The 25,528-nt window shown below is 36.2% G+C and overlaps 1 protein-coding gene and 1 pseudogene across 11 annotated transcripts in view; one reads left to right on the top strand and one right to left on the bottom strand.

The window, feature by feature from the left end:
- The window catches only part of THOC2 (THO complex subunit 2), a 100,061-nt gene that overhangs the window by 29,313 nt on the left and 45,220 nt on the right, over positions 1-25,528 (top strand). For all 11 annotated transcript variants that reach the window (XR_012504777.1, XR_012504776.1, XM_074359529.1 and 8 more), the window contains 5 exons: positions 1,678-1,844; positions 12,464-12,556; positions 15,294-15,449; positions 16,057-16,229; positions 17,497-17,692. Coding sequence is in view for 9 of the 11 variants with exons in the window: in XM_074359529.1 (XP_074215630.1) it covers positions 1,678-1,844; positions 12,464-12,556; positions 15,294-15,449; positions 16,057-16,229; positions 17,497-17,692 (785 nt within the window). In the remaining 2 variants the exon portion in view is untranslated. The remainder of the gene's footprint in view (positions 1-1,677; positions 1,845-12,463; positions 12,557-15,293; positions 15,450-16,056; positions 16,230-17,496; positions 17,693-25,528) is intronic.
- LOC105075943 (UBX domain-containing protein 2A pseudogene) lies at positions 22,673-24,255 on the bottom strand (annotated as a pseudogene).

Below are 25,528 nucleotides of genomic sequence, written 5' to 3'. Positions count from 1 at the left end.
CACCAGCAGCATTAAAAAATTCCAGTTGCTGTCTTGGAGTCACTTGTACATTCATAGGCCATACTTTTTGGGGGTACAAGGAGAGACAAAAATATTTAGAAGTTTTCTTCCTAGAACTTTGGGTAAACATCTCTGGAGAATTTGTAAAAGTCTGGAGCTCTTTTCAGTAAGAGATGATCACAGTGTTGGTCCTTTATTTTCTTAGTATGAGAAGTGGAAGAAAATGTGTTCTTAACTTCGGATTTCATAGAAGAAATACTTCTATATTTGGAGAGTCTGGTTTTCTAAGTGATTGCTAATATACTGCGAATTAGACATTAGTTTTATAGCATTTAATATACTTAAGTGTGGCGAATAATAAAATTAACTCTGGAAATCGCTAACAGGTTTTATAATAATTTTCTTTGAAAAATCCCCCGAGTCACCATAGGTATAATGTTTAGACCTAATGTTTCTACCTAAGTTCAACACAGTTCTTTTTTTCTCTAGCATTAGAAGAAATCAGTGTTTATTTACTTGCCCCAAATGAAGTGGTTAGCTTGCAGTTAGGGACCATGTCTAATGAAAAATATATATTTAAAAATACTAGAATTCCATTCAGCTTGATGCACAAGGCACAAGGGAACTGATACAAACTGAAGGAACAGCAGATTGATATGCTCACTCTGGGTCATAAGCATACATTGTATTTAGAGAATGATGAGTGGAATTGCCTATATCATTAAATTATTTCTCTTTTGTTTGTTTGCTCTGTGTAAATGGTTGCATTCTCATAAATGCACGTATGGTGTGACTTGCTATAATATAATTATGGTAACAGCTGAAGCTGAGTGGAAATAGATGTAATAATAGGGTGGCTGATAGAAATGTTTATTAAATTCGTGTCTATTGGCCCTTTTTAACTTACCCTAGGAGATTAGCAAGGATAAGTAGCTATCAGCACCTATTCAGTGCTTCTTTCCCTTCCTGTTCCTGCTCTACCTAGATTATCTGTTTTCTTTCCTCTCTTTGCTTATGTTTTGTCCCCAACTCCTTGGTATTCTCTCATTTCTTTTCTATCAGTAGTATACCTGTTTTCCTTTAGAATGGTGCCAAAAACTATAAATATAAATCAGTGGTACAATTATATTTTGTAACTCTGTTGTATATGTAAGATAAACTAAAAAGCGATTCTAAAAATGATGGTCTACTTTCATGAACCTGAATTTTTAACTTGTTTAACATTGCAACTATTTCTGCATAAATCAGTTTAAAAAAGCCCCTTTAGTTGCCCATCTTCTAAAATGCATTGATTGATTTTCAAATTTTGCTAAGAATTAAAAATGTGAAACTCTTCCACTAGCCTTGAGTAATCAAGAACTGATAAGATAGTGTGGCATAGAAGAAAGTTCGGTTGACTTAGTGTCACAGGTCCTGGGCTCCAGCCTGAGCCCTGTCATTAACCCATTTTGTAATCCTGAGCAGGTCACATTTCTCATTTGTAAAACGTGGGGAGTGGACTTGATGACCTTGAAAATTATGAAGATTTCCCTTTGGGGCAGGGGAAGCAAACTTGTAGAAGAAGTTGTTTCTGAAAACATTTTTATTTTGTTATGTAAGTTGTCCCTGAAAGTTAATGACTTTACTAGAAATGATGTATAATCACTTTTGAATTTGTGTATATCTCATTTGTTGCAGGATGCTTTAATCTGGATCCCAATAGAGTTCTGGATGTCATTTTAGAAGTGTTTGAATGCAGGCCGGAACACGATGACTTCTTTATATCTTTATTAGAATCTTACATGAGTATGTGTGAACCGCAAACACTGTGTCATATTCTTGGGTTCAAATTCAAGTTTTACCAGGTAAAAAAAAAATGTGTATATATATGTGTGTGTATATAAATATATGTATATATAGGTTAATTTCATGATTTTAATTATATAATTTAATTTGAATTTTATTTGTAAATGATTGGTTTCAGCTCAGCCATTCTAGCAGAGGGGATAGATTAATAGATAACTAATAATGTGATGTGATAAGTACTATGTTAGTGGTATGAATGTTGTGATGTGAAAGCCTGGAAGAAAGCATAATAAATTTTTGCCTTGGGAGAGATGGAGTCTGGGAAGACTTTACAGATATAACCTTTTTTAAACCTTGTCCTTGAAGGATGAGTAGGAGTTTGTTAAGACTTGTCTGTGCAGAAGTAACAAATAGCTTGTATGCATGTTCATAACTGATTGAAGAAATGGTGCATAGTCTGATGTGGCTGGATTGTAAGATGTGGGGAAAAGAAGGGACAGGAAGTGAAGTTGGAAAGGTAGGCACACTTTAGATCGTCAAGGACCTTGAATACTGTGTTGAGTTAGACTTTTATAGATAGGTACCATTGAAATTTTTTATGGATGTGAATAAATTCTTGAGGCATATCTCACATCATTTTTCACTGAAATCACTACAGTAGTTACAAATCTATGCCACTCATTATTTCTCTTTTGATCTGTCTTTCATATTATTACTGCTGTTACATTCTAAACAAGATCTAATTGACACGTTGCTTAAAAACCTCTGCCTGCAAGATGAAATCCAAACTTCTCAATGTGACAGAAAAGGCTCTTCACAGTCTAGCCCCATTCTTTCTTTCCAGCCTCATCTTTAGTGATTTTTTTCCCCTCAGACCTAATACTCTAGTCATATTAAATTATTAGCCTTTTCCTGAACTTAGGTATGGGCATTGCTATGTACAGACAGACCTCTGTTTACATGTTGTAGTTCCTTACAACTAGAAAACTGTTCTTACCTACCCCCTCTCACCTGTCCTTTCTTCGTCTTGTGAACTCCTGTTTATTCTTTTAAGAGCAGGTGCTACTTGCTCTGTAAAGTCTTGGCTGACACTTCACCCATGCAGAATTAGTCACTTCTTAAACTGTGTTCTTATAAAACTTGATGGAGACTTCTAGCACTTATCAGGTTGTATTAGAATAAACTGGCTTTCTCCTTTGCCAGATTGTGAGCCATTTAGGATAGGGTCTATGTTTTACTGATTTCTCTGGATTAATTTATTACTTAGCCTATAGTAAATGTTCACTAATTATTACAAATGAGTGATATGCATTTTAGGAAGATATCTCTCTTGGTAGCATGGAGGCCTCTGTTGTCCTTTTGTTATAGCTTTCCTAATTTGTCTACCTGCCTGGGATACTTGACTAGTAAAGAAATGCTCATTTATTGAGTTTTTATGGTATACTGCTGCTTTCATAGGCACTGGGGATACTTCTGGTAAAGAGTGTCTATTTCTGTCCTTTGGATAGTAAGACAGTTTCTTTTTAGGATTATCAAATATATACCACCTACTGCCTCTACTTATCTTCTGTTTTCCATTTCTCTGGAATGCTCCAGAAGAGGAATCAGATCAGACTAAAGGCTTATAGATTTTCAATACCAAACAAGATACATGGCAGGGTTTTGGGACAAGAACACTTCACCTTTGTTCAAAAATTAGTGATAACAGCTATTTCTATTCCTGCTGGCAGCCAAGGAGTCCACTCTTAGTACAGAGAAAGAGAAGTTCGAGTAGTTCATCACATTTTAAGAGGCACCATGATTGTTTTGGGTTTGAGAACATGAAGCCAACTACTGAAGTAACAGGGTAGCTGAAATTTAACTTGGGCATGATTAATTAGAATATAGTTAGGGCTTTGGAGACTGAGGGTTTCAGAGCATATTGCAGTGAATGATGATGACCTGCTGCATAATAGCAAATATTGTTGATATAGTTGAATATGAGTTTTAGAAGTGAATTTTTATATGAAAATATTCCTCATAATGGTAGCTGAATTAAAATATCCCTAGGGGTTTGACCAATGTTAGCATGATCCCTTTTCTTATATAAGAAATACCCAACCAAGAAACATTTGATTTAGAAATAACCTATTGTTGGAAAGAGTAACCCTCGTATTGCTGTTATAACACCATCTTTTATTTCTATTGTGTGAGCCATCTTGTTTTGAGAACCTGCAGTCTTAACAACCACTGAGGGTAGGGAAAAAAAAGAAATGTCTGAGAGTTTAGATAATTGTGGTCTGGGGAGGTAAAGTAAGGAAAGCCATGAAAATCAAGAACTGCTCAGGGAATGTAATTAGGGAATTGGCCCCTAGGCATGTATGGTTACCCTGTGTATTGCTCCCTTACTGAACTCCACCCTCCCCTCTTCGCATCACTACCTGAAAATGTTTACTCCCCTTGACCACAACCCATATTTTCACCAGTTGGGAATTATTTGGATTAACAGGCTTCTATTATTTTTTTTCCTTACTGCTGAGACTTCTAGGCAAAGCTAATTATTTCTGCTGTGAAATCAATGAGAGTAATTTTATTCTAGTTTCAACCTGTGATCAGCTGTACTGGGTGTTTTGACTTGGAAGACAGGTGGGGATGTAAACAGTTTTAGGATACATGACCGCTTTGGAAAATTGGGCAGGCATATCTGTTCAATTCCCCTTACAGGGATTGCTTCAGTAGAGGGTTTAGGGACAGCATAAAGGTCAGCACAAAGACAGGAAAAAAGTGGTACTAGACAGTGTGAGGTACCAAAAGACAAACTTGACTGGAGTTGTCTTGGCACCTTTATTTCTGGATTCAAAACACAGTAATAGTAGTAATAGTGGTGGTACCATAGTTAGGCACTATTATAACCCAAATTTTTTCATTTAAGGAATGTTGATTGAGCCCTTCTTATGTGCCAGATAGTTCTAGGTGCTGGGGCTACATCTGTAAACAAATAGAAATCTTTGCCTTCATAATGCTTAAATTCTAAGTAAATTATATGGTATACTAGAAGGTGATCAAAGATGGGGAAGATTGGGAGTGCTAGAGTGGTAAATGGAAATTTTAAATAGAAGACTAAGAGTGGACCTCATTGAAAAGGTGAGATTGTTTAAGCAAAGAAAGAAAAGATGTGAGGATGTAAACTGCAAACATATGTGGAAGAGCCTCCAGGCAAAAGAATAGGCAAAGAGAACAGGCAATGCAAAGGTGTGAGCATGCTTGATGTGTTGAAGAACAACAGCAAGGAGGCCAGTGTGGCTGGATCAGAGCGACTGAGTGGGAGAGTGGTAGAGGATGAGGTCAGAGATGATGGACCAGATCGTATAGAGCCAGTGCAAGGTTTTTGGCTTTGATGCTGGGTGAAGCCAGTGGAGGTTTTCAGTAGGAAAGTGGTATGATCTAACTTAGTTTTTTCATTTTATTTTTTACTTTTTAATTTTATTATGAACATTTTCAAACATATAGGAAAGAGTGAATTGTGTGAATACCCATAACCCCATCACCTAGAAGGATGTTCATTAACATGTTGGTATACTTTTTTGGAAGTATTAATGTATATTACAGATATCATTAACATTTACTTCTAAATACATTAGTTTGTACTTTTTAGAAGTAAGGACATTTCCTATACATCCGTGATACTAATTTCATACCTAATTAGATTGCTATCATATAATAATCTCAGATCATATTTAGATTTTTCCAAATTGTCCCCAAAGGCATTTTACACCTGGTTTGTTCAAATGATGACCCAGTCAAAGACCCCACATTGTATTTGATTATTAGGATTTGTCAGTCTCTTTTAATTTAGAATAATGTCCCCCACCCTTCCTTTAATAGCACTGAGTTGTGGAAGAGACCATTCCCATAGGAGGCTCTATCTTTTGGATTTATCTAATTGCATTTTTATGGTTGGTTTAATTTGTTCTTTGTCCCCTGTCTTTTTATATGCTTAGATTTAGGGCTAAACGTTTGACTATGTTCAGGTAAAATATTTAATGGCAAAAATACTTAATAGGTTGTGTTACACGTTTCATGTTGTATAGCATCTAATATCTGCCTGACTTCTAATGTTCCGGTAAGTTGATGACAGTTTAATCCCTCTATGACTTTTCCTTGCCTTGTCAATAGCAAGTTATCTGCAGGTTGATACTTTGGTACCATATGAATATCCAGTTTTTCATCCACTTTACATTAAGTGATTTAGAATACATAGATGATCCTTTCCTGAGTCACTTATTTTTTTCAGAGTTCCTAATTGTTGATTCACCAGTTTTATCATACCCTCTACATTTATTAGCCATCAGTTGTCCCTTACCAGCTTAGTTTGTTTGGTTATCCTGAAATATAGTTCCCACTGGAAAGGCAGACAAATACTTCAGTTTTTTCCCCAGTAATTACTAACCATCAGAGTAAGGAATTCCTTTAGTAGCCACATCTAAGGGTGATGATATGAGTAGTGTGTGTGTGTGTGTCTGTGTAAGTGTGTAAGAGACAAGAGAGAGAAAAACAGTGTGCATGCACTTCTGACTTAGATTTTCAAAGGATCAATATGGTTATGGTAGTAGTGGGAGTTGATGAGGTTCTGAATACATTTTGAAGGTAGAGCCAGTAGTATTTGCTGATTGATTAGATACAGAATGTGAGAAAGTAGAGTTAAGGGCTATCCTAAATTTTTTTTGGACTGAGCAGCTAAAAAGATGGTTTTATCATCAACTGAGATAGGGTAAATTTCAGGTAGAATGGGTTTGGATGCTGTGAGTAAGAGTCAAGAATTCAATTTTGGGCATGTTAAGTTTGTCTGTTAGAGATCCAGATATCCGAGTGGGGATGTTGGATATACGGATGTGGTTTTCAGCAGAAATGATAATGCTAGAAATAGAAATGTGGGTGTCAGAAGCACATAGATGATATTTAAAGTTGTGATACTGGATGAAACCACCAAGTTGGATATAAAGAAATAAGAGAAGGGAACCAAGGACTGAGCCTTGGGGTGTTCTGATGATAAAGGGCATGGGAGGAGAGGAAGAACCAGCAAAGGTGGTATAGAAAGAAGAGGTATATAAGGTAAGAGGAAAACAAAAAGAATATAGCATCTTGGAAGCTAATGGAGAAAGGAATGATCAGTTCTGTTAAATGTCCCTGATAGGTCATTTCAGATGAGGTCTGAAAAATGGTCACTGGGTTTATCAGCAGGGAGATCAGAACCAGCCATTTTGGTTTGAATTGGGTTAGTGTTATGAGAGAATGGAGAGGGCAGAATTGGAGATAATGAGAACAGACAACTGTAAAAAGGAGTTGCTACAAAGAGGCACAGGCAAATGGAGTGGTAGCTGGAAGGGGAAGTGAGCTCATGAGAGTTTGTATTATGAAGATGGGAGAGAGAATATGTTTATATGCTGATGGGAATTATTGAATAGAAAGGAGGAAAACTCATAGGAGAGAGAGGAGAAGAATTATTGAGGTAGTGTTCCTAAGTAGGAAGTTTATGGTATAAGTGATGGATGAACTTTAAATAGGAGCATAGAGAGTTCATCTGTAACAACAGGTAGAAAGATAGCATATATAGGTACAGTTTTGTTGGTAGGTGGGTAGATCTGATGGTGAGAGTTTGTAGAAGTCCTGTTGATTGCTCCAGTTTTCTTGCTGAAATAGAAAGTGAGGTTATCAGCTGAGAGAGAGGATGAGAGAGGAAATATTGGAACATAGGAGAGAAGGTAAGAAATAGTTCTATAGGAGAGTGGGAGCGTGAATGGACAAGAGAAATAGAGTATGATTGGCCAGCAGCATTAAGGACCCAGTTGACGGTGGATATGTAAGATTGACACTTTGGAGGGGTTCTAATATTAAAGTTTAGAATATGGAGTGAATGGCTGAGATAGGATAGAGGAGATCTTTGGAAGAGAGGAGTTCAAGGAACTGAGAGACCCGCATGATGGAAGTGTCACTAACATGTATATGAAAATCTCCAAAAATTAAGAAAGGAATAAAGTTGGAGAGAGTGACAGTGAATCAGAAGCTAAGGTCATTGCTGAATGAAAGGCAGTGACCCAGAAGTCCATAGATGGCAACAATAGGGCATAACTGAAAATGACAGAGTAGAGAACTCCAGAGCTCTGTCCCTTCATAAAAGCAACTAATAAACTGGCAAAAAACTGTCAGTCAACTTTTACAGAACTCTGGTGTTTAGTAAAAAACAAGACAAAACAAAACAAAAACTTTTAAACAACCAAGGAAAGACTTGGTGAAGAAAGATGCTTCTGCTTTGGGTTAAGAGAGCACTGTGACATTTTAAATTGCCTGCCTACTGTCCCTCAAACCCAGATTGATGGTGGCTGTGAAGATAGAAGCCTGTATTCCTCATACAGTTTTCTAATGCCAGAGGATATAAAGAATTGTCCTCAAAGAATTTGGCCTGTATGGCTGCTCACTGAAGGACTGGTGCAAGGGCCTGTCTCTGTTTTGTCTGACTGGGAGCATCTGTATGGCTGGGGTAGCTTTTGCCAAAAGCATTTGAAGGCATAACTACTGGCTTTAGCAGCCTGGAGTAAGAGACAATAATTGGACAAGCAATATAGAGACTGAACACCTGGGAAGAAAGAAGTTGGATAAGGAGATATACAGGGAAATAAAGGCTTTAAAAAACCTGCACGTACCAGAAAATCAGGGAAAAAAAAATGCCTAACACATGCCAGGACTGGATGCATGCACAGAAAAGGAATGAGAAGACCCTAAGCTTTTTCCTCTGGCTGGCCTTCAAGTTCTGCATGAGCAGGAAGTGAAGACTGAGGAAGAGTTGTAAATGGCCTGGCTAAGTGTTGAAAAGTCCTCTAACATAGAACCAATGTGCAAAGATTGGAAGAGTGTTTTTTTTTTCCTTTTCTCTTCAAGCCTTTAAGAAATTCAAAACACTAGCTGATTACTAAGCTAATAGAACACAGATTTCAGTGGCAGCACACAATAATACAGACTTTACAAAATGAGTTTAGAGAAGTCACTAAACAAGCAAACAGTAAACCCACAATAAGCAGCATCAACAGGCCCCAGAGAGGGGGCAGAATCTGATTTTCATAGTTGCCACATGATACTGAAAATACTCAATTTTCATCAAGGAATATGAGGTATGTAAAGAAACAAAGTAAGGCTCATTCATTAAAAAAAAAAAAAAAGAAAATTAATAGAAACTATCCCTGGGGAAGCCCAAGAGATGGACTTACTAGATAAATAATTTAAATTAACAGTCCTAAATATGCTTATGATCTATAGGAAACCATGAGAAAAGAATTAAAGGGAACTAGGAAAGCACTGTCTTGCCAGGCAGAGAATATCAGTTAAAAAAAAAGAAATTATTAAAAAAGGAACGGAACAAATTCTGGAGCCAAAAAGTATGATAACAGAAATGAAAAATTTACTAGATGGGTACAACAGCAGATTTGAGAAGACTGAAGAAACAATAAAACAACTTGATAAATGAATTGAGGTTATTCAGTCTGAGGAGCAGAAACAGAAAAGAATGAAGAAAAATGAACAAAGCCTAAGAGACCTATAAGACACCATCAGATGTACCAATATGTGCATTATGGAGTCTCAGGCAGAGGAGAGAGAGGACAGAAAGCATATTTGAAAAAAAAAAAGGTCGAAAACTTCCCAAATTTGGTGAAAGATACGAGTCTACACAGCTTAAGAAGCTCCATGAACACCAGAAAGGATAAACTCAAGAGAAATCTACACTGAGACACATTATATAGTCAAATTGTTGAAAGAGAATCTTGAAAGCAACAAAACAGGCGTGACCCATTGTATACAAGAGATCCTCAGTAAGACTCGAGACTGACAGCTGATTTCCTTTCAGAAGGCAGTGGGATGGCACGTATAAAAATACTGAAAGAATTCTGTATCCAGCAAAACTATCTCTGAAAAATGAGAGGTTATGACATTCCAAGATAAACAAAAGCTGGAGGAGTTTGGCACTAGTAGACCTGCCCTACAAGAAATGCTAAAGGGAGTCCTTTGGGCTGAAATGATAGGACACTAGACAGTAACTTGAAGCCATATGAAGAAATAAAGGTAATGGTAACTACATAGGTAAATATAAAAGCCAATATTACTGTATTTTTTGGTTTGTAGCTCCTCCTTTTTTCTGGTATGATTTAAAAGACAAAGGAATAAAATAGTAATTATAAATCTAATTGGTGCACAATGTGTAACAATGTAAAAGGGGGAGGGATAGAGATGTATAGATGCAAAGTTTTTGTATAATATTGAAACTAAGTTGGTATTAATTCAAGCTAGGTTATTAAAAGTTCAAAATGTTACTTGTAATACTCAAAGTAGCCGCTAAGAAAATACCTAAAAAATAAATGGAGAAGGAAAGAAGGGAATCAAAATGACACACTCCAAAAAAAAATCAGACACAAAAGAAGGCAGTAATGGAGGAAGTGAGAAACAAAAAATGAGACATATAGAAAACAAATAGTAAAATGGCAGAAGTCATTCCTTGTCAGTAATTATTTAAATATAAATGGTTGAACTTTGTAATTAAAAGGCAGAGTTCGGTAGAATGTATAAAAAAGCATGCTCCAACTGTATGTTATCTATGAGACTTACTTTAGATCCAAAGATACAAATACGTTGAAAGTGAAAGTACGGAAATAGATACCCCATGCAAATAGTATCCAGGAGAGAGCTGAGGTGGCTTTTCTAATATCAGACAAAATAGACTTTAAAACTTGTAATAATAGATAACGAAAGACATTATATATTGATAAAAGGGTCAACTACCAAGAACATACAACAGTTATAAACATAAATGTGCACCAAACAGAGCCTCAAAATATATAAAGCAAACATTAACAAAACTGAAGGGAGAAATAGACCGTTTTACAATAATTGTTAGATATTTCCATACTCCACTCTCATTAATGGATAAAACGACTGGACAAAAGATCAGTAAGGAAATAGAGGACTTGAACAACACTGTAAACCAATTAGACTTAATAGACATATGTAGAACATTCTACCCAACAATAGATAACATATTCTTCTCAAGTGCACGTGGAGCATTCTCCAGGATAGATCTTTATTAGACCACAAGACAAGTCTCAATAAATTTATAACATTGAAATCATACAGAATATCTTCTTTGACCACAGTGGAATGAAACTAGATCACAACAACAGTGAGGGATAAGAAATTCAAAGGTGGGTGGGCTTTAGGGAGCGTGGAGGGAGAATAGTCTGAAAACAAACACAGAAAGCAAAGATGATTCATATCCCACCTCCAGGCCTAGTAGCGTAAGGGGTCTGGGGGAAATAGTCACCAGTTGACTGGTTTATAGTGAAAGTGGTGTTCCTAGGGAGTGCTAGGCTCTGTTGAAGCATAAAGGTGAAGGGAACATTTAGTGAGAGGTTCAGGAAATAGGGGGTTTTGCTGAGGATGGATGATGAATTCCAGAGGATTCCATGGAAGGTTTTCAGGAATGCTGTTAGGTGGGATAGGACAGAATAGGGATTGTGCAGAATAGTATGAGGATCAGAGTACGGGAGTTGACTTTTGCCCTGAGAGTTGGAGGCTTCTTATGGTGACCCATTTAAACAGAGATAATGGGAATAATGAGAGTATTCCTGGTGGGTGCAAGTCAGGTAGTGAGCTTTTGTGGGTTTACTTTGAAACCTTGGCTACCATTTATTTTTCTGGGAAAATATTTTGCTACTAAATGACCATTTAAAAACATTTAAACTTGTTAAAGTTGAAGACTTAACTATTGTTAAGTTGAAAATTACAGTGAAACGATACTTTTTTGTATGATATCTATTAGTTTGGTTAGCTTCATATGTTATGTGCATAACACCTATCAAAATGTGGGGAAAGCCTTACTTTTTTAAAAGATCTCATTTTCAGTATTTTGTAGAAGCAGAACTTAATGTATTGTCACTGTTTGCTTTTTATTTGCATTTGCCATTTAGTAATTGCCAGTTGTCCTCACTTTACTCTTCTATTCATCTAACCCTAAGCAGTTTAAAAATTAGGGAAGCCTTCTTCATAGCATTCATAGATCCTTCTGTTTCTGTGTAGAGTCCATAGGGCTAGCCTGGAATTGGCTGTTCCTTGTTTTGAAATGTTGATTTATCTGTGTGTAATAAGTATAGACACTTGTTTTGAAGGGGAAATCAGCTGACAAGCAGATATACTTAGCACAAAACCCAGGAAGTAAAAGAATAGGGAGAAAAGTGTAAAGCAGATACAGATGGTTCTGTACTTCCAAATTTGTCAGTCTTGTCTACCAGCATCTCCACTGAGAAGTACTTGAAAGAGCAAGAAAACACACATATAAACAGAAATCCAAAGTAAATATTATGCAGTATAAAATCTTATTCAAGTTTCAGATTTTAGTCAAATATTAGCATGTATTGTAAAATGTGTCCATTTTTGAAACTGCTTTCCTTGTGTTCATCAGGTGTTCCAATGTGAAAGGGACGTTCACATAATTATCTTTGCCCTAAATTCAGATATTGTTTATGATCAGGAAGAGCAGCAAAATTTATTGTTGACCTAGAGTTATTTGATCTGATTGTTCTTAATTATTGATAGATAAAGGATATGATTTTAGTTGTACTTTATGCACTAAATAGAAATTTTTCTTTTGTTTTTCAAGGAACCAAATGGAGAGACTCCTTCATCTTTATACAGAGTTGCAGCAGTACTTCTACAGTTTAATCTTATTGATTTAGATGATCTATATGTACATGTAAGTTAAGTGGGCTGCTAAGAATATTATCCATCCCAGGGGTGGGGAAGAGGAGTAGGCAGCCATATAGCACTCCAGGGTTGGTTCTAGACTCTCAAGTCTTAATTTTTGAAGCCCTAATGCATTATTGCTTTGTGTTTACTTTATAAAGTGAATGAATTTAGTTCTTTGACAAACTTTGGAAATCCAGTATCTTGTCACTGTTTACAGAGTTCAAGGTTTGCTTTGGAGTTAAAGTTGTTAATTATGACCAAGGAGAGAGAGGCCAAGTTCTAATCAGTGTGATTTTAGACTTCTTTTTATACACAAATTATGGAAAATATGGGATTACCTAGATAGTTCTTCCTTCTCCCCCAAATATTAATTTTAGGCATTCAGGATGAATGGGAAGTTTTTGTGTACTTTTTCCCTTCTGTTTTTACTGGATAATAAATAACTAGTATTGTGCTTTTATTGCTGGATCAAGGATATAAGGGAGTGTGTATGTGATTGTGATTGATGACCTTTAGTTTAGCAACAGTGTAGCTTGTCAGTTTGAAATAAGGGAGTGTGTATGTGATTGTGATTGATGACCTTTAGTTTAGCAACAGTGTAGCTTGTACGTTTGTAGTATAAAAATTCCTGTTTTCTTAGGTTGTGCATTAGGATATCTGAGAACATAAACCTTAATGTCCAAAGCTGACATCATCTTCACTGCCTTTGGAATCACTAATTTCCTTGCCTGTCATTACATATGGTGGTTACAGAGTTTAATAAAACTTGATCAGTATCTTGGAAGCAGTCATAGTCTAGAAAGGGAGAAAACATTTTAATTCCAGGTATTCACAAAATGCTCTGAGGGCTCAGAATAGATAGTGACCATCTCTGTGTTGGGGGGACTTTGGAAGGCTTTTTCACACTACTCATGTTGAACTCGGAGCTTGATAGATTAGTAGATGTTGGCCAGGCTTAAAAGGTGGGGAGCTTTGTAGGTAGAATTAACTGAATGTAAAGGCAGGAGGTTTGAAAAGGCTTCATTATCACCTTAGAGGAATATCAGGAAGCTCAGAGTGGTTAGAGCCTAGAGTGGTATGTAGGGGAAATGAAGATGGAGAAGGTTTGGGCTAAACTGTGAAGGACTGTTAAGTGCCATAGTAAAGAGTTTGGATTTCTTTCTTGTTGGGAGTAGGGAGCCATTCATTCAAGATTTCGAGTAGAGAAGGGATGCACAAACTGAGAACATGCAAAATTGGTCAGCATTTGAGAAGACATAGATACGAGTTTATAGGCAAGTGTAGGCTCGCAGGACAAATGGAAAGTACAAAGAATGATGTTAGATTTATTACTGATATTTTTGAGTTTAACAATAAATGCAAGCAGATTTAAGTGTTCCTTTTAAGATGACAAGGATTATCAGATGGGGTTAAAAATCAGTTTATTGTTTACATGAGACGTCTAAAACCTATGGACAAAGAAAGGTTGGAAGTAAAAGCGTGAGAAAAATATACCAGGGGAATTATTATTGTTAAACCAAGTATACTTTTTGGCAAAAAGGGCCAGTCACTTCATAATGGTAAAGTTTTGTTCACTAGGAAGATATAATTGTTGTAACTTTATATGCATCTAATAACATTCTCAAAATACACAAAACTAGAAATTGAGAGAACTGTGATTAGAAACTTACAGTTAACTCATTGTAATGGGAGATTTTTAGAGGCAGTTGCAGTAGTCTAGGTAAAAGATGAGGGCCTATGGTAGACATGTAAGTAAAGCAGTAATGGGTTTGATTGCCAGTGGAGAGAATAAAGAATGAGAAAATCTCACTTACCTCCTTGCATTAGTCCACAGTGAGTTTTCTCCTGCTCCCCCTTTTTGACTAATGGGATAAAGTCTGTAATATGTAGTTTAATATTTCACTGTATCTCTTTTTATTATTTACTGATTGTTTACTTTGCATTAGACTTAGCTACTGAAATAGATTATATATTTCTAGGGGTAGGAGTGCTTCTTTTATAGCTCACCATGGTGCCTAGCAGAAGCTATTAAATAATGGTTTGTTGGCTGTATTTTTCTGCGTGTCTGGGTTATCCTATGAAATGTCTACATTAACCATCTTCCACTCACATAAGATGGCTGTACTTAAGATACTTGATCCTTTTTTCTTAATGGAGGCCCGATTATCCATATTACTTTTTCTTTTGTAGTAAACTAGAAACTAGTTTGTGACTTAAGTCATATAGGTATCTAGAAAATGAAAAGTGAGATGTCAAGCTGTGCATAATTTTTTAACTTGAAATTTTTCATTTAGAGGAATCAAATTTACCCCTTTATGTAAATCAATAGTTTACCTTTTCCAAATTGGATTCGTATGTAGTACTTATATTTAATTTGGAGTTTGGCCTTAAGAGGGGAAATCTGATTTTTTTAATGGAACAAGTATACATTTTCTTGGGCAAACTAATAAATTCAATAGTAAGCATCATTCTTGTAGTATTACATTAATTTAGGACCTCTAACAGACAGAAGAGATGAAACTTTGAACTGTTCCCTGATTTTAAAAGGTGTACAAAATTAAGGTACTTAACCCTGTAAGGTTATAGGAAAATAATGGAGAGAAACTTATTTAGAAGAGAAATTATGATCATGAATAGACCAGGCTTCTTATTTACAGTTTTATCAATTGAGAGGACATAGTGTTTGCTTTTTATATGTGCAAATAGTATTAGCTGTTTTATGAAATTTAATGAACCATTTTTAGCTTCTACCAGCTGATAATTGCATTATGGATGAACACAAACGAGAAATTGTGGAAGCTAAGCAAATTGTTAGAAAACTTACAATGGTTGTATTGTCTTCTGATAAAATTGACGAACGAGAGAAAGAAAAGGAAAAAGAAGAGGAGAAAGTGGAGAAGGTATGTAATTTATTCTAGTAACATTGTCTTCTAGATTTAGAATTATGTAATTTAACTTGTAATGGTTAATCAGTTTATAGAAGATTAATTTCTTAATTTTGATTGTAGTGAAATCTGGTTTTTGGAATACTAATTTGCAAAGGTGCTTTTGGTTTTAATCTGATTGGCATTGCCCTGAAAGAGGCTGCTATGTTTTTTCTTACATAAATTTCAAAGTATATTCTAAATAAAACCACAAATGTGTTGACTATATGCGTACTCTGCATACTAATGTCTTTTAAATTCTAAAGGGATTCTCAAAGATGAAGGAATTCTAGTTCTCTGTGGCACACTAAAACATTAAATAGAACCTAATTTAATTCCAAGTCTATAAACTGTCATGCTGTGTCTGCTAAATGAAAAAGCAGATCCTGTGCTCCTCACCCTCCTCCCCAGCAGCTAAAAATCCTGCTTGTACTTTCAGGAAAATACTATTGCATTTCCTGTGAATGACAGCTGTTGTTGACATAACATTGTTGTGTTTTTTAGCTTAATTTTTTAAATGAAAAAATACAAAGATTTATTGGTGTCTGTTCTGAGTATCTTTGCTGTAATTGTTCTTTTTTAGCCACCTGACAACCAGAAACTTGGTTTGTTGGAAGCCTTGTTAAAGATTGGTGATTGGCAGCATGCACAGAACATTATGGATCAGATGCCTCCATACTATGCAGCTTCACATAAGCTAATAGCTCTTGCTATTTGCAAGCTTATTCATATAACTATTGAGCCTCTCTATCGAAGGTATGTTACTGTGCTTTACTAACCATTGAGGTAGAAATAGTTAGGACTACCAGAGAAAATCTGCATATTTATCTTGTCTCCTCAAACCAAGCATATATTTCAGTATGTTTTATCAGATTAGTATGTTTTATCAGAAGATAAGAACTATTCACAGAGCACATCAGTCTAGCAGGTATTAACCAGTGACTTATCTCCTCTATCATCTAGACCAGGTGTTACAGAATGTGTGATGCAATGTAGTTCAAAAACTGTAGGTTAGACTTCTAGGTTGGGTTTGCTCCATTCAGAGTGAAAACTCCATTCTTCTGTTTTTCATTTTTCTTCCTCTCTTGGGGGGCAGAGAATTCCTAAGGTTTTTACTTAGTGTAATTCTCCTCTGTCCTGGGTTGAGTGGCTCTGAGTGAGGACTTTGCCTCTCTGCTTGCCTCATCTCTTCTGGCATATAGGCTGCTGTTCTGGAAATTGCTAGTGCAGCCTCTCTCATCATCCCTAGTTGCTGTGTCAACCAGTCCTCTAGCCCTCAGCCTACTTGCAGGATACTTAGAAGCAGTATTGGCAGCAGCTCTGGCTTCAGCCCCACAGATCAGAGCCTGCCTCAAAAGCCCCAGCCTTGTGACTCGTGCATAGCTGCTGGCTGCTGCCTTCAGTGCCACCTGGGCTGTGGACCATGAAGGCTTCTTCTCAGAGAGTGACCCCTGTGACTCCACAGCGGGACACCTGCTCAGCAGGTGAGAACTCTGGGCATGCTTTCCTTTTTAGTGTGACACCCTCTTTCATTATGCTGCTCACTTTCCCTACCACCACCTACCTCATACTCAGTCTAGGTAGTAGAACCCAGATTGAGAAATGTTTATTGACTTGAATCAGTGTTGTTATATCCATATTTTTCTGTTTCATCTTTCAGTGTCTCTGAGGTCCATCTCTTGTTCCCCATTCCCATATCCAAATTCCTGATACTGACCAAATTTAACTAAAAACAAATTCATATGATGTGTGTTAAATGTTACTTGGAATCTGCATTTCTCACATTTCCTTTTCTTACGGGCTTAATTTGAAAGAGTCTCCTCTGAGCTCTGATTTTTTTGAAATGAGTATTGTTTTTGTCTTTTTCTACCAGTTAAATTATCTGGTATAATGAAGTTAGGCACAGTTGGAATATAGAAAGCAAATATGAGAAAGAAAAGTTTTACTTACTGATTAATATGACTGTGTTAACTTAAAGTGGGGTATTGTATAGTATACATATAAAGTTTTCTTCTTTTTGTAGAGTTGGCGTTCCTAAAGGTGCTAAAGGCTCACCTGTTAATGCTTTACAAAATAAGAGAGCACCAAAACAAGCAGAAAGCTTTGAAGATTTGAGGAGAGATGTCTTCAATATGTTCTGTTACCTTGGTCCTCACCTTTCTCATGATCCCATTTTATTCGCGAAAGTGGTGCGCATAGGCAAGTCATTTATGAAGGAGGTTAGTAAGATTTTTTTCTTCCAAGCAGAAAACTAAATTTTGGAATGAAAATGTTCTGAGTATATTTGTGTTTATGTGTATCTCTAGAAATAAAAAGAAAGTGAACTTAAAATGTTATGTTGAATAAGGTTTGAGGAAAGTCAATTATGTCCTAACTATTTATATATAAAATTTAAATTCAGCCAGATTAGTCACATCCCCCAAATAGGGAAAAGTGCTTTGGACAAGTGATTGCTTTTTGAATCCTCTTATAATTAGTAATTAATTCAACATTCTTTCCCCTTGCTGTTCTTCTGCTCAGTTATTTTCTTGGCTGCAGATTTGAATCATTGCTGTTATTTGTGTGAAGTCCCTTCAACCCATCCTCCTATTGAGGATCCATCCATCCATCCATCCATCTATTTATTTATTTATTTATTTATTTATTTATGTAAACTCTTTATTGAAATAAAACATAATACAGAAGTACACAAACCATAATTGTACAGCTCAGTGACTTTTTCCAAACTAAACACCCATGTGTCCACCACTCAGATCAAGAAATAGAAAAGTACTGGCACCCCGGAGTTTTCCTTGTATGTCCTAGTCATTACCCCAGGGGTAACTGTTTATGTTATTTTTTTGCTTTTAAAATCAGATTTGAGTTAAAATTTACATACAGTAAACTTCACCCATTTTAATTGTACAGTTTGGTGAGTTTTGACAAATGTACACAGCTGTGTGTCCACCATCAAGCTCAGGTTATAGAATATTTTCATCATCCCGGCAAGTTCCCTCTTGTCCCTTTGCCATCAGTTCCTTCCCTTCATTGCTAGTTCCTGGCAACCACTGGTAGGCTTTCTGTCACTATGGTTTTGCTTTTTCTAGAATTTCATGTAAATGGAATTGTATAGAATGTACTCTTTTCTGTCTGGTTTCTTCCACTTAATGCTTTTGAGATTTCATCTCAGTTGTTGCACGTGTTAGTAGTTCCTTTATTTCATTTTGTAGATGTAACACAGTTATCCATTTGCCAGCTGATGGGCATTTGGGTTGTTTCTAGTTGGGGGCTATTATAAATAAAGCTGCTGTGGATATTCTTGTACAAGTCTTTTTCGGGGGGGGGCATATGTTTTTGTTTCCCCAGGAATGGGATTGCTGGGCCATATGGGTAAGTGTATGTTTAACTTTTTGTCAAACTTTTCCAACCTGTGTATTCCATTTTTCATTCCTGGGAGCAATGTATATGACTTTCAAGTGTTCCACATCCTCACCAACACTTGGTGTTGTCAGTCTTTTGAATTTTAGTCTCTTGTGCTTTTAATTTACATTTCCCTGATGATCTGTGATGTTGAGCATCTTTTCATGCCCTTAATTGCCATTTGTAATCATCTTTATTGAAATGTCTATTTAAATCTCTTGCCCATTTTAAATTCAGTTCTTTGTCTTTTATTCTCAGTCTGATTTGCCTTGTCATTTTGTTTACTGTCTTGAAAACCAAAAATTTAAAATTTTGATTAATTCCAATTTAACAGCAATTTTCTTTCATAGTTTGCTCTTTGTATTCTAAGAGATCTTTGCCTAACTAAGGTCTTAAAGCTGAAAAGAATACATAATTTCTTTTCAATTGTAAAACAACCAGAAGAATCTAGAAATTGTTATAAGCACAAATGCAGTTGTCTCCAGTGTTTGGTGATTGCATCTAATTTTAATTTTTGACAACAGTGACTGCGTAGAAAATTTAACAGCGGTTGTATATTAATCCCTTGTCACCTGAAATATTTGATTTGGCTTTTAATACTTAGCTGGTAGATTTTTTTTAATGTTCACAAATTCATATTGTGTAAAGGTACTCTAAAGAAATCTGCTAAGTAGTTTATTACTATATATAACATTTATTATATAGCATATATTCATATAAAAAGGAAGTAGAACAGTATTTCATTACCTTGATCCTTATAGTCTGAAAAGGATGAGTCATGTTAACTAGTGCCTATTCAAAGAACAAAGGGTTCTGTCTTTCCCAGAGCATCATACTGGGAAGAATGTGAAGTCAGTTTGTCCCATTACTAGTGATGTTAACACTGATCACTTGGTTAACGTGATGGCTCCCAGGTTTCTCCAGAGTACAGTTATTCTTTTTCCTTTTATTGTTAATATGTATCCTGGGGGGAGATACTGTGAGACAATGTAAATAGCCTCTTTCTCATTTTACTTCTACCCACTATTGCTATATTCTTTTTTCATTGAAAATCTTAATGTTCAGATATCTTGTTTGAAATTCTTTTTTTTTTTGGCTACAAGTATCATAAACTTGGAAGCAGGAGACCAAACATCTAACTTGTGAAGTCCCATACATAGATATATGTATAAACATATACAATATTGTTATCAAGATACACATGTGCTAGAGCTGTCATCCTTCCACTCCGCCATCTCCATTGCAGCCCTCCTATATCTCCGTTCTATCACAGTTGTATTTGGTGCTTGCCCCTAACTCCAGTCTCTATTTTTACAGAGGTAAAGGGCAGAAGGGAAGCGAAAAATGTTTATTTTGGTCACAGTTTGGGAAGAAATCTGTCTTCTCTCATTGCTAAGGTTGTGGTAGGAAAAGTGAATCTTTCCAATGATCTCACATAGAATTTTGGTTCTTTTTTTTTTTTTACCCCAAAAATATTTCACTGTAATAAATCATTTGTGACGTGTTTCTAGGCTTAGGCTTTTGTTCCAAGCTAGGAATTTAACCAGATTTATAAGATTGCTTCTGAAGGGGGAATGTGACCTTAGTTCCAAATAATGTATTTAAAATTAACAAATCTTTAACAGATCTCTCATTTATAAGTTTTTGGTTGCTTATTATATAAATTATGCATATTTAAAAAAACAGCTTATATACTTATGCCAGGTATCACTTAACAGAATAGTCTTCCAGCCTACAGTTACTTGTAATGATTTATCTCTCTGTGTGTCTGTGTATGTATTTCTTAGACTTGAGGTATGTAGTATAGGACTGTCTAGTAAAATTTTGTATCGAGCAGTTTTACCAAATTCATTGATGCGTTCTAGTAGGTTTCTGGTAGCGTCTTTCGAATTTTCTATGTGTGGTATGTCATCTACAAACAGTGACAGATTACTTCTTCTTTCCAGCTTGGGTTCCTTTTATTTATTTTTCTTCTCTGACTTCTGTGGCTAAGACTTCCAAAACTATGTTGAATAAAAGTAGCAAGAGTAGACGTCCTTGTCTTGTTCCTGATCTTAGAGGGAATGCTTTCATTATGATGTTAGCTGTGGGTTTGTCATAAATGGCCTTTATTATGTTGAGATATGTTCCCTCTATGCCCACTTTCTGAAGAGTTTTTATTGTAAATGGATGTTGAATTTTATCAAAAGCTTTTTCTTCATCTATTGAGATGGTAATATAATGTTTATTTTTCAGTTTGTTAATGTGATGTATCACATTGGTTGATTTGTGGATCTTAAAAAATCCTTGTTTCCCTGGAATAAATCCCACTTGATCCTTTTAATGTGTTGTTGAAGTCGATTTGCTAGTATTTTATTGAGGATTTTTACATTCATGTTCATCAGTGATATTGGGCTGTAATTTTCTTTTCTTTTGATATTTTGGTATCAGGGTGATGGTGGCCTCATAGAATGAGTTTGGAAGTGTTCCTTCCTCTGCAATTTTTTGGAATAGTTCCTCAAGGCTAGGCATTAACTGTTCCCGAAATGTTTGGTAGAATTCACCTGTGAAGCCATCTGGTCCTGGACTTTTGTTTGTTGGGAGTTTTAAAATTACTGAATCGAGGGAGGGTGTAGCTCAAATGGTAGAGTGCGTACTTAGCATGCACAAGGTCCCGAGTTCAATCCCCAGCACCTCCATTTAAAGAAAAAAGCTAATAATAAATTTAAAAAGTAAATTACTGACTCAGTTTCAGTACTGGTAATTGGTCTGTTCATATTTTCTGTTTCTTCCTGGCTGAGTCTTGGGAGATTATACTTTTCTAAGAATTTGTCCATTTCTTCTAGCTTGTCCATTTTATTGGTGTATAGTTGCTCATAGTAGTCTGTTATGAGCCTATGTATTTCTGTGATGTTGGTTATAACTTCTCCCTTTTCCTTTCTGATTTTACTTATTTGGGCTCTCTTCCTTTTATTCTTTTTGTTTGTTTTTTACACATGTTTATTATTTTTAATGAATAAATATTTTATAACTTTCATTTTAAATATTAATATATGTATAAACCCACATAAGCAGAAGGTCTTGAGACAAAAAAGACTGAGAACTGCTCCTTCCAGCAGATGTCCAGCATCCACGAACATTACTGCTAATAGGCATGACCACTTAGTTCCTTGGCACACTCAATGTATATTTCATTTTAACTATGATTCAATGGATCATTTGTAAAAAAAAGCTCCTTAAACTTATTTTCAGGCAAGGGGATTTAATCTGACAGTGAAATACTGAAGTCTAACCAGTTTTAGTTAAAAATCTAAGATACAAAGCATGTTTTCCTGGGTGACAAAATATGACAAATAATCCTTTAATATATAAACACGCTGACTGATATATGGAATAGAAAACCATACTTTACAGGATGCATTAAAAAATATTCATTAGTAATATGACAACACAAGCATTAGGTTCTCAGTGAGTGATGGCAAACAACCGGCCCACTCCAAATGTCAGCTAAGAACAAATCCCTAATTTCTGAAAGAAAATAAAATAGGGGATGAACTGGGTTTTCTAGAGAAAAAATAATTTTTAAAAGTTTTTATGTTTCAAAAATGCTGAAATGTGGGTAGGCAGATTGATACTGACATTATACTAAGCTACACAAATTTATTCTTAATGAAAATACATCCCAGATACTGTTGCCAAATTAATATTTGAGTGTATCTTAACATTACAGAATGCAAATTGGGAATACTTTGAAGGTTTACGCATAGCTGTGGTGAAAGCAGTTCCTTCCAGCGTTTTGATTGTATATCAGATATAAAAAAATTATACTGATGTTTTTGACTTGCCATGTACAATTTTTTTTAATGTATTGCTATTTAAAAAAATCTGAGACAGCTAACATTTAAATAAATCACTGCTGCTTGGGAATAATGTTTGAATGAAAGATGCTGTGAACCTATTTGCTAATGTATACCCTATTAAGATTTTAAATGATATAGTTATTTAATATATCTTATGTTGAATAATTGGTATTTGAAAATATGTGTATTTTTCTGGGTAGCTTTCTGGAAAAAGTTCACAGAATACAGTTTCCAGTCAGAGTTTAAGTTCCTAACTTGCACTTATTTAAAAATCTTCTTATCAGGAGGGAGCTGAATAGTGCCCAGCAAATCTGACTTTCCCCCATTTTGGTTTGCATGTCCACTTACAATCATTTCTCTGGAAACTTTCCACTTAGTGTATCAAAAACCAATGTCATGAAAGTTCTTTAAAAGGTTCAGCAATTTTTTTGAGTCTCTGAATGATTACAGCATTCTGCAAATCTGCTTCTTCCAGTGTGAGTGTTTCATCTAGCAATTTGAGAAAAGGAAGAGCTGTTGTCAGGGAAAAGGGAGGACTTCTTTGAGATCCTTGGTATTTTTCAGTGAAGTCTTTGATGTGGCTTATCCTATGAGAAATGTTAAATTTCTGGACAATCCTTTTCCCATTGGCTAACCGAATCTGTATATTACTGATGGGTTCCAGATTGTTTAGTGGAACAGTAGACAACTTATTTTTATTCTCTACTTCATTACTCTTTGCTTTAGAAACAATTTTTGGTGTGGCACTTCCCAGTCTGTGACTCTGTCCTGAGAAGGGCTGGAACACAGGCTTCGTTGACATACATACTTCATTTTTCTTATCTTCAACTTCAATATCCACCTCCTCTTTATCAAAGACTCCCTGTAATTCTAAAGGTAATTCCCCTTTTTTTTGATGGAGTTCAGAAACTGCTGACTTGCACCATCAGAATAACTTCTGAAATCATCATTGACTATGAATCCATTTTTCCATAATTTTATGCTTACATCTACCTGTTTCTTTTGTTCAGTGGGGGTCAAACATTTGGCACCAACGTTCTGAGCTTCCTCAGAAAGGCTGTCAACAAAATACAATTTTTTTTTTTGTCGATTATCACTAAGATGTTGGTGGTCAGATCCTGTTTCACAAACCCATTCTTCTTTTCTACCTTCAAGATTATCTACTTCTTTCATTCTCTTCTGCCTTACTCTGGGTGCGGACGCTGGAGGGGGCCGCGCAGCGCCATCGCCTCGTGGCCTCATCCTCAAATCGCTATGGGGCCGCGGGCGCCTCCACCGCCGGGCTGGAGCCCCTCAGAGGAGGAGCACCGCCACCTCCACACCCTCTCAGGCTTGGCCTCTTCCTTTTATTCTTGATGAGTCTGGCTAACGGTTTATCAATTCTGTTTATCTTTTCAAAGAACCAGTGTTTTAGTTTCATTGATCTTTTCTGTTGTATTTTAGCCCCTATTTCATTTATTTCTGCTCTCATCTTTAAGATTTTTTTCCCTTTTGCTACTAACTTTGGGTTTTGTTTTTCTCTAGTTGCTTTAGGTATAAAGGTTAGGTTGTTTATTTGAGATTTTTCTTGTTACCTGAGGTAAGCATGTGTTGCTGTAAATTTCCCTCATAGAATTGCTTTTGCCTCATTCCATAGGTTTTCGGATTGTCGTGTTTTTGTTTTCATTTGTCTTTAGGTATTTTTTGATTTCGTCAGTGATCCATTGGTTGTTTTACAGCATGTTGTTTAGCCTCCATGTGTTTGTGTTTTGAGAGTGAAGTCTCTATTTTTGCTAGTCCTGTGGAGCTCCTGCAGTCAAGCCCCGCTGGCCTTCAAAGCGAAATGCTCTGGGGGCTCCTCTTCCCAGTGCCAGACCCCCAGGCTGAAGACCTGACATGGGGCCCAGAATTCTCACTGCTTTGGGAGAACCTCTGTAATATAAATATTCTCCAGTTTGTAGGTTGCCCACCCAGGGGGTATAGGATTTTATTACATCACAAGTCCACCTATCTTACCCGTCTTGTTGTGTTATGTCTTTGGCTGTAGAAAATCTTTTCTGGTGGGTTCCAGTCTTTTTCATCAGTAGTTGTCCTTTAGTTAGCAGTGATTTTGGTATACTTGTGAGAGGAGGTAAGCTTAAAGTCCTTCTACTCCACCATTTTGGTCCTGAGCTTTTCTTGTTTTATCGAGTTCATTCTTCATACTATTTTCTATGACTGGACAGAAACTTGTGGAAAATCTGTCTCTGACCTTTGTCTTCTACTTTCTCCCAGGCTAAGTTCATTTGTCTGTTACATGCTTTTTGGGGGACTATTTATATTTCCATAGTAGCTAGTGTTTCTCTTTATCTTAACATGAACAGCTCTGCTCAACTTCTTTCTAATATAGTGTGACTGAATCCTCCCACCCTTCCCACCTTATTTATGACCAGTCCTTCTACCTGCCAAGCTATGGTTTGAGTATTGGGTTCTCTTTTCACATTCTTGTCTGTAGTCTAGAGTAGAGGAGTGAATGAGCTTGGTGAGGCTGAGTATAACCCTCATTTAGGGGACTTCTGCTTTCTCTTCTGAGATCCTATTACCCATCCTATACTAGGCATGCCCAGCCAAGTGGATATCTAACTCCCTTGGCCTTTGATTCCCTCATCCATCTGAGCCCAGTTCCTTTGAGAGAAAGCAAGCCTTGGCAGCTGGTTCTCCCTTTGACAGAGTCCTGTTGGGCTTCTACTCACAAGGGCTTTTCCTCAGGCTGCTTTCTTTGCAGGCCGTGTTGCCTAAAGGATTTTGGCAATTTACCTTCCTTGCTCAGTACTACTTCTGGGGATTGAGTTAAAGGCC

This window comes from Camelus bactrianus, chromosome X (assembly GCF_048773025.1).
Source record: "Camelus bactrianus isolate YW-2024 breed Bactrian camel chromosome X, ASM4877302v1, whole genome shotgun sequence".
NCBI lineage: Eukaryota > Metazoa > Chordata > Mammalia > Artiodactyla > Camelidae > Camelus > Camelus bactrianus.
The sequence above is the reverse complement of the archived record's forward strand: the minus strand, read 5'-3'. Positions and strand labels throughout refer to the sequence as shown.